The 13022-nt window shown below is 44.5% G+C and overlaps 1 protein-coding gene across 1 annotated transcript; it reads right to left on the reverse strand.

Moving 5' to 3' along the window:
- Positions 1 to 10483: 10483 nt before the first annotated feature.
- LOC8041916 (elongation of very long chain fatty acids protein AAEL008004-like) lies at positions 10484 to 11422 on the reverse strand. The gene has a single exon (XM_002415073.5). The coding sequence runs from the start codon at positions 11343 to 11345 to the stop codon at positions 10500 to 10502; it is 846 nt and encodes a 281-aa protein (XP_002415118.2). The 5' UTR covers positions 11346 to 11422; the 3' UTR covers positions 10484 to 10499.
- Between the last annotated feature and the right edge of the window lie 1600 nt (positions 11423 to 13022).

Here is a 13022-nt window from a genome sequence, read left to right on the forward strand (position 1 = left end):
TCAGTACTTCATTAACAATGAAAATATTAGAAGGCTGCGCCTCAAATTGTTTTACTCGATCTATCACAACCAAACAGGAGTTTTCGCTGCAAAGTTTCTGCATTCACCATCTTACCGTTCTGCTCGTACAGACCATTGTTATAAGGTTCAGCCGTATTTCTCCAGGATAAACAACATGAAACACTCTTTTTTTTTGCACGGACCATCGCAGAGCAGAATTCATTACCGGCGGAAGTGGTGTGCCGCGAGACTGTGGATCTTTTTTTTAATGCATTGTGCCCCCCTGCAATATAACCTGTATAGGCGCTGCGGGTTTTTCATGAATTAAAAAAAAAAATATTAAGTCAAGTCACAGCTGCCTGCTCAAGCGAGATTTTTTGCGGGGTATGGAGGCTACGAGTACGATTGCGTAGCACCTTTTATCAATGCTATTGCGGGAAGGGATTCATGACCTACTTATGTTCGGTGCACGGCAACAACTCGTGCGATTTTTCGAAGAGCCCGTCCATCGCGAAGAGGCTTAGCGTTGAGCAGGTCACAGCGCTGACGCACATTGCGAGCTACAAAAATGTTCACTACGCACTCCTTCAGCTACACGACGATCTGACCCGACCGCGGTCGGTCTCGGAAAGCAATGCCGAGCTGAATACTACGTCGCCTCTGCTGCGTCAGTCGAGGTAACAGCCATCTCGAAACTGGTACTTTTACTGGGCCCGAGAACTCTCGAGAGCTTCTCGCAAAGCCCGATAGCCCCGCTAGCCCGCAGCGCAAAATCCCCAGCGTTGCGTGCGCCCGCAATAGGCTAGCCCTTCTATTGCGTTCTGCGGATGGGCATTCCCGGCCCGCAATTTCTTTGCGTGCGCAAAACTTAAGCGCACGGTCCACTAAAATTCTCTAATGTTTTAATGCGAAAGCATCAACTGGTCCCATGGAGCGAAGACGGCGTCGTCTGCAACCGCTGTCTGCAACCGTCTGTAGGGAGTTTTCAGATAAGATCGAACAACCGTGTCCAATGACCAGTTTTAAAGGGACCATGAAATGATTTTAAAATCGAATTTCATCCACCGCACGTCGTAAAAGGTTTGAAAAGAAACACAAAAACACAAAAATAGGGAGCCAAAAAAATTGTTCCCCGTAGAACTTTTAAAAGAAAACTGGACTCCTTTGCGCCTTCTTTCCTTCGAAGCTTCTCTGCCTTTTCACTGCGATGCATCCGCGGAAACGCAGCACGTCAGCCGAATCCACGTCGCCTATTGGGTAAGGGCCTACCTCACCAGCACCGCGATCGTAAAGAATAAATAGCCGGCGGATGTTTCCTAAAAGTTTTGTTAAATAATATTCAGATCCACATTTCGTAGCATAATTAGAGATGTGACGAAAATTGCCAAATTTGATAATGCTGAGAATTAAGCGCCATCTATCGTGTGGTAAACTAAGCAGGGGCGGTAGGGCCGACGGGCCGACAGCGTTGGGCTCAGCGACGATCAAGAAATGTTTATTTTTCTACGTGTTCTTCTCGCGCGTCCCGACTTCAAGCAGCAAGAAAAAGTACTTGAAACAGACCACGACGAACAAGAACGCTGTATCCAGAATCACCCGAGAAAAGCCAGAACGGCCACGAATTCACCGACCCGCGACCAAGCGAGCTCGGCAGATAGGCCTAGCAGGCACTCCGAAGCAGGCACTCCGACTCCGGCGCAGCGTTGCTTCGACGCTACTTGGCCAAGACCGTCTGCCCACGACCGGCTGGCGTGCTGAATGGAATATGCCCGCGCGACCCTTGTGGACAATTCCCGTATTTTGATCGCTGACCTCAATTTTAAATTAAAGGGTGAGGTCAATCTCTTCCCATTGGTTTCCGAGGCAGTGTTGACGAACACTGTAGTCGAAAAGGGACTCTCGTCGATTCTATCTTCTTGTTTTGTGTGATGATAGAGCTGCAATAAATGCCGTATGGATTTCCTTCGTAACACGGTATATACACTTTGTTATTAGTATGCCATTTCTATTCTGACAGACTGCACGTCACTGTCGAGCTATAACAGTTCGTGGGAGCTACGTGCAATGCGGGTCCGACCTTCCTTTGCCGAGTGTCGCGACAGTATCGAGTTGCAATAGTAAAAGATCGCTCCCGAAGCGCTTACCAACAGCGCGAATACAGCACTTCCATCAAACGCGCACGTCCGCTCCGAGTGTGAACAGGTATTTACGTGGCTCTTGCTGACACTCTCGTAGTTCAAACGCATCTTTTGTAACGGCGGCTCGCTCCTGCATCTCCGAGGCCGCGAAAAACGCCGCGGCTATTTGTCTCTATCTACGTCGCTTTGCAAACGACTGACACGGGCCGCATTTTACCAACAATGACAGTTGGGTTGACTTCTGGAGTCTTCACCGGAAGACTCGCCGCACTTCTCAACAGGCATACCGGCGTATGGGACTAGTCCCATGCTGTCGCTGTAGCGCAACATATCTAATTGAATCTCGCTCAGCTGCGATGTGTCCATGGCTATCGCGGCGATGAGAGGCGCCGATCCAGAAAATACATCGGTGACATCCGCGCCATCAGCGCAGTAAAACCTACCGGCACACCGCCAGCTCGCCGCCGCTAAATGCAGCTAACGCTCCCATTGACTCCGTAAGTGTGACGTCATGGGTCCAAACAAACCGTTGCTAGGGTTGTTGTTATGGAGGAATACATGTGGCTAGGTTTCGCTACGAAAACCCGACCGTTCAAAAATCGGGAGTAGGATTTAAACTTCTAAAAATAACAGATATATAAAGCTTAAATGTCATATATGTTTCGAGAGGAGTGTGCCGGTAATCGCTTGTTTCTGAAATATTTACGACTGCAACTTCCGGTCCTCAAGATGCCTGCAGCAGACGACGAATGCAAGAAAAATGCCGTCTGCCACACGCCCGCTGGCCGAGCCGGCGCCGGCGTCTGAATCGGGTGAATAAAGACGATATTCTGATATTGCATTTGTTTGACATACAATGAGTTTCAGACACTTATAAGAATTCATAGTGGGGTGCGATGCCATATATGGTTTTTCGAAAGTCCGGGCGTCAATCGAGATGATCGTCTGCTTAAAGATCGCAATGCAGCCGTGAGAAAAGCACTTCAGGCGATCGGTAGAGATCCTAAAATTTGTTTGCGGACTCGCGCTATGGGAGGGGGCTTCGTACCTGGTTGTAACCATCGCGTGGAGAAAGATTCTTGCAGTTTCTTCAGATTTCCGCAAAACCCCATAACGAGACAGAACTGGATAAAAACTATAATGTGAGTTTATTACAGATTGTACTCTCATCGCGGGTTCGATGGAGATCTTCACCGAAAGAGCACATCCACTAAATTTAATGTATACAGAAAAAAAATGCGAAATAGCGATAGACATGCAATCTTTTTAATAACCTGATTACCTCAATAATAATAATAATGATAATGATAACAAACGACTTACCTCGACGGCGTACGATTTGTTTCTCATGCTGGCCTGCACTAAGCCGACAATGCGCTTCAGGTCGTCGTCGTAACTGATCTGCATGACGTGGTTTGATTTTACGGAATTGTCGCCCCTCTGAACCAAGCTGGGTTCTTCACAGAAAAAAAACAAAAGACACCCACATTGCGGAGGCCTCTACGGCCATGGCGATGCACTTGCTTGTGTTGCTTGTTTACTGACGCAATTCAATGAAGACGCCGCTGCAACAGAGGCCAGCAAATCTATCGTGTCGTCTGCTACCAAAGCAAAGCGGAGTGGAATAGTTCAGAAATGGCTTTCGTCGTTGCAATACGACGCTGAGATGACAAGAACATCTTCATAATTAGATATCAAGAAGTTAGGTTGCTTACAAAAAATTATTTACTTACTTGTAAGTGAAAATCTAGCCTCGTGTGGAGTCTCCATGCATTAGTCCATAGCAACGTCCCTAGCAACGGTTTGTTTGGACCCAGACGCCATGTTGTGACGTCATCACTTACAGGGTCAATTCTCCTACTGCCGAGAGAACTTCCAGTTCCGGAAACAGGGTACGTCACGACCGTCAAAATTACGCCGCAGCTTGTTTTGCGGTGAGTTGGAGAGAAAGAAAAAGTCGATTTTTCATTAATTTTTTGTGTAGAAGTTAATAAACCGAGACGAAAACGGATGCCTGTTCGGCATTCAGTGAACATTGACGGTTTGATGTAAAAGTTATCTTGAAAAAGTAAAAAGGTCATTTCGTGGTCCTTTTAATGATGATGAAAAATATTTTGCTGGCTCCATGCCCAGAAGAATAAAACCAATCTTTCTTTTCGAAATTATTTTTCATCTTGGCGAAACAAATTTGTAAGCACCCTCTCAGTCACGTGTGCATGTTGCATATCGCGCGATGTTGACATATCGGGCGGCTTCTCCCCCCAAAAAATGTTCTGACTACGGCTCTAGAAATATTTTCTGACACGTTAGGCGTAGGAAGGATTGACAAGAAATATTGATCACTGAGTATTAGGCTCGTTATTTTGAGAAAACAAATCGCAAACACGGCACATTGCCCAATAACGCTCTGGATTAAAGGTTTTTTTTTCTCCGTATCTACAAAAGCTAAGGTCTTCAAGGTCTTCAATCTTTGCCAATCTTTGCCAGTGTATTATTTCCCTGTATATAGTTAATATTTGCGTGAAGTATTGCTTTTCTGGTTAACGGGAAAAATTTACAAGAATTGCTCACACAGTGGCAAGTTAACTAAATATGCAATATTTTGAAAAACACCAAAAAAAAAAAGGCCGTCTTTAATATTGGTTAAACTCTCTGAAATAAACGTTTATAATATGTACTATCAGGGACTGCAAAAACATAATGCAATATTCCTGAGGCTTTTAAGTTATAAAGCGAGAAATATGGCCAAACTGACGCTAACGCTCGTGTCATAAATGGGGCGTGCACATACACGTTCTTCACAATTTTATTATTATTAAAAAGCGTAAAAATGCTACGGGAGGAAAAGAAAAATTGACAGCACAGAGGTGAACGGTAGTTTTGAAGAGAAAAATCCTAATACATTTTTGTATAACCGACCCGAAAATGTCCATGGGCCGGAGCGATCGAGGTGCTCTACCCTGTAACATGCTTCGCGGTGCCTGTTTCAACAGCCAGTGTATAGCGTCTCCGTCTACGCGAAGTAAAGGAAGAAACCGGAGCGAATTTGCAAACAGATCAGCCTACAACCTTGGCGGTAACATGATATAAGAGGTATGGCGCGGCACAACCTGAACCTGCGCCGCCTGTGAGCGCCAATATAGATCCGCCGCCATGGACGGCCGCACTACGCGTAGAAAATAAAGATACTTAAGAAAAAAGAATTGCGATTGAATGAGATTGTCTGTAACTTAATATGCATGAGAACGGTTCGGAGAATCGTGAAATCCGATTCGTGTATGCTCATGTGACCTACGTACGCGAAGTGTATTTTTTTATGCAACTGGACAAGGCAAGAGTGTTTTGCGATAAAATCGGGGGTCGTGTCAAGCACCAGGCAACGTTCTACAGCCTCCGACGGCCCACCACGTCGGTGATCAAGTCGGCGTCAGAGATGGTTGACTTACTGAACACTAAAATGCCGAACGTGAAACTAATCCACCTCCCGAAAGCTGACGTCAAAGCGTTCAGGGACATGAAAGCAAAGGAGTGGGATTCTGTTTCCGTCGTGCGTGGAATTCAGTCCTGCCACTTGTGGCAGTGTACGCGGTCCGACACTTCGCTCCCACAGCTGTTTTTGCAAGAACAGTAGACGCAGGAAAGATACATCTTTGAAAGTAAAGTCTCCTATGGCTGCGAAAAGCAGATCGAGGTCGCGAGCTTGCGGTGCCACTCAGAAGAAACGAACAGCGATCGCTACAAACAAAATGGGAAAAAAATGTTCCTCCTCGAAGTGCCAGGAGAGCGCCGACTCAAGTCAGCGTCCGGCAGAAAGAATGCACGCGACAAGCGCCGAGTGAGTGCACAGGATCTTGATTCATTAAACTCGTTTCAATTTTACCACTTTAAACATATGTTCTTTCTTAACACTATTTAAACCTGGTCGTCAGCAGCCCAGCCTCCCTACGAAGGGTAGGCTCCGAAATTCACGGATCAGAGAAATCTGTATATAAATTGTTGACTTGTGCTTCAAACTCCTCTGTAATCTTTTGTGTCACTTTGTACTTTTCAGGAACTCCTGTCACAGCACTTTCTCTTCACAAACTTCCTAAATTTTTCGATCCCTTTCTTGCCCTTGTTTAAAATCGGCAACGTCCTACCTTTCTCTAACCCCATTACGGCAATTCTGTATATTTAGAGCTCTGTAAAAAAAATAAAAAAAATAAAATTCCAAAGCATTTTTGAAGGGCCTGATAGGCCAGATTATGAGCCTTGACCTGTGAAAAGTAGAAGAAAAATTAAGATAACCTTATTTTTAAACTGATTTTTCAATTATTGCAGAATCCGTAACCTGGTCCACATTTCAGTGGATTATTTTTAAGGTTATCGTTTTCAATTTTAGTGACACTTTAGTCGAATGTGGAGCAAACGCGTCCAAATCTTGTTATAAATTTTCAATTTCCGGTCTTTTATTATCCGGATTCAGAAAGCTCCGAATTGCTTCGTAATCGAAAATGAATGTTTACCTCCTTTTATTTTATGTACAATCTCTCCACAAAAAACGATTAAACCTAAGACGACAACAGTTTTTTATTTTATAAATATCCTGAAGGACGGTTTCACGCAAGTCGCAAAAACGTGCGCGTACACTGACAGCGACTTTGTTAATTTTGTTCCTCGAGAGAAATTTTATTTTCCGTAAAAAAAGTTCGAATATTTTTGTGCGCTTTCACAACAAATAAAATATATGTTTCGGTAAAAAAAAAAAAAAAAAATGTCGACCGCACGTGGTCGTTTGATCCTTTCTGAAAACGCCCCAATACCGACAATCTCAGTCAATCAGAATTCTTTTTATTTCATTTTTTAAGTATCTTTATTTTCTACCCGTTGTGTGGCCCTCCACGGCGGCGGACCTATTGGAGCTCACAGGCGGCGCAGGTTGAGGTTCTGCCGTGCCCTACCTCCTGTATCATATTACCGCCCAGGTTATAGGCTGATACGTTTGCAAAGCCGCTCCGGTTGCTTCCTTTACGTCGCGTAGACGGAGACGCTATACGACGGCCGTTGAAACAGGCACCGCGAAGCATGTTGCAGGGTGGCGCGCCACGATCGCTCCGGCCCATGGGCATTTTGGGGCCGGTTGTACGAAAATGTATTAGGAATTTTCCCTTCAAACCTACCATCCACCTCTGTGCTGTCGATTTGTCTTTTCCTGACCACCACGTAGCATTTTTACGCTTTTTAATAATAATAAAATTGTGAAAAATGGGTATGTGCACGCCCCATTTACGGCAACAGCGTTAGCGTCAATTTGGCCATATTTCTCGCTTTATATTTTTAAAGCCACACAAATCTTGCATTATGTTTTTGCAGATTTTGTTAGTGCATATTATAAGTGTTCATTTTGGAAAGTTTAAAGAAAATTAAAGATGGCCTTTCTTTTAAAATGATTTTCAAAATAATGCATTTTAGTTAAATGCCTTTGTGTGAGCAATTCTAGTAAATTTTTCCCGCTAACAAGGACAAGAATATTTCATGCCAGATGAACTATATACAGGGCAACACACTTGGATACTTTTAAGACCTTAGCGTTTATAGATATGGAGAAAATAAATCGTTAATCCAGACCGTTATTACGCAATGGGCCGTGTTTGCATTTTTTTTGTCAAAATACCAACTCTAATACTTGGTGATTAATAATTTTTATCAATACGTCGTGTGCCTTATTTGTCAGTACATATTCCTAGACTTAGCTACGCTTTGTCTCATCCTACGATGGACTAAAGGCCAAAGCTACGGGCCGCCGGGTCCAATCACGTTCCACACTAAGCTATGACATGCTTAGTGTTGATTAGGGGTGGACGAATAATGCCCCTAACCCAAAAGCATTGCATCATTTCAATAGCTTAGACACTGCAAGTGCATCTATGTTGTGGCTTTCTTTGCAGTGTAAAACTGTTGAGTCACACAGTGCTATTTGGTTTGAAGCACTGTCCGCCAATCCCCATCAGTGATCCGAGACGCGGGCACCGATACGTTTATCGAAGCGAAATACCCACAATTTCTAAACGGCTTGTGATGGGATCTGGCGGTCCATGGCTTTGGCCTTTAGTCCATCGTAGGAGACGAGGCAAAGTATAGAACGTTTTTTTTTGGGGGGAAGCCGCCCAAAATGTCAACATCGCGTGACACGCAAAACGCGCAGTTGACTGAGAGGGTGCTCACAATTTTTTTTTTCGCAAAGAAAAAAAAAGTTAAACAAGCATTAGTTTTATTTTTCAGGTCATGACGTTAACCAAATATATTTTTTCATCAAAATAAAAACGAATGTTCACCTCACATGGTTCTTCGATCTTATCTGAAAACGCCCTGTAGAAGAAAATCGGCACCTAAGTTTCAATTCCCAATTAAACACAAAGAAATATTCGGCAGAGACTCTTAGGTCTGCTTACGTGTAGGATTGCTGCTACACGCAGCGCATTCCTACAAGAAGCGCGTCAATTCCCTTCGCGCACTGCTCTCCGGCGGTGACACCACCCTTCTCCACTGCGCATGCGCGGTAAACCCTGCCGGCTTCACAATGGCTTCCGTGACAAACCATTGCGTTGCTGCGCGTTTCTTTATGTTTTATTTCTGAAGCGCGTCCGCTTGGACCTTGACCGCACTCTCCGACTTTCGTGACGAGGCATCTGCGTTGCTGTGATTTTCTTTTTGTTTTATTGGGAATGGGAATTCAGGTGCCGCTTTTCTGCTACAGACGGTTACAGACAACGCCGGCTTCGCTCCAAGGCACAGTTACTCTTTTCGAATTAAAAGCACAGCAGCGCAGATGCCTCGTCACGGAAGCCGGCGGGTGCGCTCAACATCAAAACGGACGCGCTTCAGAAATAAAACACAAAGAAAAGCACAGCAACGCAATGCTTCGTCACGGAAGTGGTCGTGAAGCTGGTAGGGTTCGCCGCGCCTCCACAGTGTGGAAGCGTGATGTCACCGTCGTAGCACCGTGTGCGATACGAAGACGTGCTGCGTCTTCCCGCCCCGCGTGTAGATGCCCCGCGTGTATGAATGCGAAAGCATTCCTACACGTAAGCAGTCTTAGTTGTCTCTGCACATTCATTTTCTTGTTTTGTTTCGGTTCGTCACCAATTCAAACGATTAGCAGTTTATAAAAATTTATCGCGCATTAATGCATCAATCGATTAATCGGAAGGTTCATCGATCAATCGCCCAACTCTAGTTAAAAACGAACGCGCTCAACTCTCTCGCGCCGAGGTCAAAAACGCGCTCCCGATGTGGAAAAGAGCGAGGACCCTTCTAAGCATGCTTTTCCCATGCGCCGCCGTCAAGTCTAATTCAGTGCCCCTTCACCCCCGTGATCGTCCCCCAATCACAACCGTGACGGCAATCCCCAGCGAGAACCTTCCTTTAAGGCTGGCGCATCTAAACTTACGTTATGTCAAGCTCCGCGCATACACGTGGTATAGAGCGGGCAAATGCAAGCTTATTCGTCTCACCAAAAGAAAAAAAAAAAGGAACTGATGCGTTTTGCTTTGAAATTTCAACAGATTCATTTTCTAGCAAATGAATTCACAATATGAACACACAGTCACTCGATGTCATTCCACACTCTGATATCACGGAGTCACTCAACATTACAAATGCAGAGTCATATCACGGAATCATTGAATATCATCTCACGAACTCGGAGTAATATCACGCAGTCACCCAGTATCATCTACCCGAGCTTGGCCCTATCACAGCACTCAATATCATCTCACGAGCTCAGTCATGTGACGGAGTAACTCAATATAATCTCACAATATCAGAGTAATTCAATCACTCAGTCAAACACTGGAGGCGACATCAAACGCAATGCTGCTAAAAACAGCTGGACTGGGTGCGGGGTAGTCATAACACGGAGTCACGCAAATTCACTCACACACATGTGGTGAGGCTGAGTGAGTTTGATTGACTGAGTTGGTGAGGGGGTTTACCGAGGTATGACACATTCATGACTTTTGTGCGGCCCAGCTTCTCCAGTACCAATCAGACACCATTTGCCTTTTTAGATGGTGCGTTTAATTGTGAGCCGAGTGCTGTAAGATGGCGAAGCTCTAATTATTAACAAGTGGTTTTGATATATCTGATTATGAGCTAGAAGTTTTGTTCTTGCGAAATTTTATCGATTGGCGCAACGCGTGCTAGTGTAGACGTGGACGTCTCGCAGAGAGAGAAAGTCTAACTCCGCATAGCATCCCAGTGAACGAGATACACTTTTACATTCCTATCGATTTATTTTGTTATAGCTTAACTGTACTGAAATTCAGAAGCATCTTCTGACGGGCGATTGCACAGAAACAGTATGTTTAACTGTTCTGTCGTTTATTCGTCTTTCTGCACTTGAGTAATACAAAGGCCCGGTTTCTCGGTTTTGGTATAAGACTTGATATAGAAGTTGATGAAGAGCCCGAAAACCACGAAAGATTGTGGAAGGGCGAGTAACACGAGTGCCTTGGGGTATCCACAGTCGTACACGAGAGGAATGCACGCATGTAGGGTGAGGAAGGCGATCTGGAAGATCTGCAGCCTGGTGAGGTACCTCTTCCACCAAAGGTACTTTTGAATTCTAGGCCCAAGTGCGGAGAGGAAGTAGTAACCGTACATAACGACGTGGACGAGGGAGTTTAAACATAGCACCATGATCAGCTGACCGCCGCCTCCGAAGTTCAGGTAGACCCAGCCGTTGATCACGACCAGAAAGTGGTGCACGACGTGCAAGTACGTAACATGGGAAAACTTCTTCGTCGCGACGAAGAATACAGTGTCCATGAGGTCTGCGATCCGCACGAAAAGGTACCACCAGGAAATTTCCAGGACGCGTATTTCATTCTGATCAGTTGGGGAGTAGTGAGTTCCTTGGCAGAACACGCTGTAGTTTCCACCCATGTAGGTGTGGCGCATATACTGCACGAAGAAGAAGGCGTTTGAAATCACCTGGAAGAGGTTGTACACCATGATGACCGACTTGAGGTTGTAGGGCTTGCGGTTCGTCATCCATCTTGGACCGGCTATCTTCACCAGGTAGAGGTAGCCTAGACACACTGAGAAGATATACTTCGGGTCCGATGTGAAGCTCCAGCCGAATGTTCTGGGATCCCGCAAAGACTCCAGGTAGGCGCATTTCTCGCTCACTTCGGCGAACAATCTAGATACTGCCGTGGACGCCATAGCGGTACGTCAGTCTGTCTCCTGTTGTTTTCAAACACTTCACAGTATGCTCGACCTTGCAGTGGGTCTACGCGGCTTCTCCCAAGACATGAAATGACCGTTGGCAGATCGCCAGTGCTTTTAAATCAACTCCTCTCTCTCTCAGCTACCTCTCAGTAAGAAAACAGACATGTCAAATGGCGCTTTGGGATGACCCTTAGCGTCCTTGACCGGAAGAACGAAGGGGGTAAACAACAATTACATAGTAAAAACGCGACGAACCTTTTAGGCGCGGAAAACCAACGGAGCGTAGAGTACATAGTTAATTTTGAAACACGGTAGGTGTTTGTCCGCTTTCTCCCTCTCATTCGTGCACTCAGACGACATTTCCTACGATATCAACACAATCTCATTTTTTTTTTCAACGCCAGCTGCCTGAACAGTACAGATGCTTTTCTGCAGCTGTGTACGAGGCAGACATAAGTGACCTTCACGTGGAGTTCTCTTTCATTCCGATTGCCTTATTTGTTGTTGTGGGGACACAACTCGTTTTTGGACATTCTAGGCGTCAAAACATTTTTGTCCCCAACAAAAAATTTTTCATTCGACCGTTTTTTATTGTTCCTTTTTTTTTACAACAAACTTACGTTCACCATTCATTGTATAGCTCTGGCTCACTCCCCGTATGAGTATATGTCTTTGTGTCTGATGTGTCATTTTATAAAGGGAAGTTAAAAACAAATCGGAATATTTTAAATGCGACTGCTTCTCCGAGACAGCTCTATGATTTCATTACTCAAATTCTGCCAAAACCTGCAGTGTAGTTTGGTACCATAAGGACTCTTGGTATATTTCTAGACAGGATCCAATAGGTTTCAAATCACGCAAGGAAGAGCTAATAAACTTATAATTTCTCTTGTCTATGGTTTGGTGTCTATTCAAGAAAAGAGAAGGTCAGTTTTAATGGCAGAAATTATTATTCGCGCTACCAGCGTCTAGACACATTGAATATCTGTATATGAACCAATTTTGAATGGAGTATCGCAGTAGATCCTCATCATAATTCGAGAAACCGTCCCTTTTGCCTGAACAACGGTGGCATGTGGGGACACATTTTACATAATAAATTCATAGTGATGAATTTCCAGTGCCACGTTGAGAAGGCTGACGAGGGGCACAACTAGACAAAAATGCTCTGTCAGATTTCCTCTGAAGCTCGTGTTCAATGTGAGTCTTACACTCTAAAATCGACTTGTCCGTTAAACACTAAAATAAGCCTTCATGAATGGAAATTCTCGTGTGCTGGTTCGGGAGGTCCATCACAATTACATATATTGCTTGACAATGATCAGAGCGCATATATTTCCTGAAGATCAATAGAAATTAGTGGGTTATCTGATGATAACAAAGAGTCGAGGGATGTTGGAGCAAACGAATCCAACCTCTCTATTGTTTTAAAACTCAATGGCTTCCTAAAACAATTAATTGTGATGTACTCTGGTTTCTTTATTTGTAACACCTATACAGTACTGCTGTTTTTGTATATAGCACTGTACCATATTGATTCTGTCACGTGATAGTGTGCAACACATCTCTCCAAATTGATGTTTGCTCATTTAACATTTACTTCACCAGAATGCGCAAAAACATATATATTTTACATTGGTAATAAAGCTTGAGAGTAGTATTCTGAATACT

Source organism: Ixodes scapularis, unplaced genomic scaffold (genome assembly GCF_016920785.2).
Source record: "Ixodes scapularis isolate PalLabHiFi unplaced genomic scaffold, ASM1692078v2 PGA_scaffold3__209_contigs__length_174095766, whole genome shotgun sequence".
Classification (NCBI taxonomy): Eukaryota; Metazoa; Arthropoda; class Arachnida; order Ixodida; family Ixodidae; genus Ixodes; species Ixodes scapularis.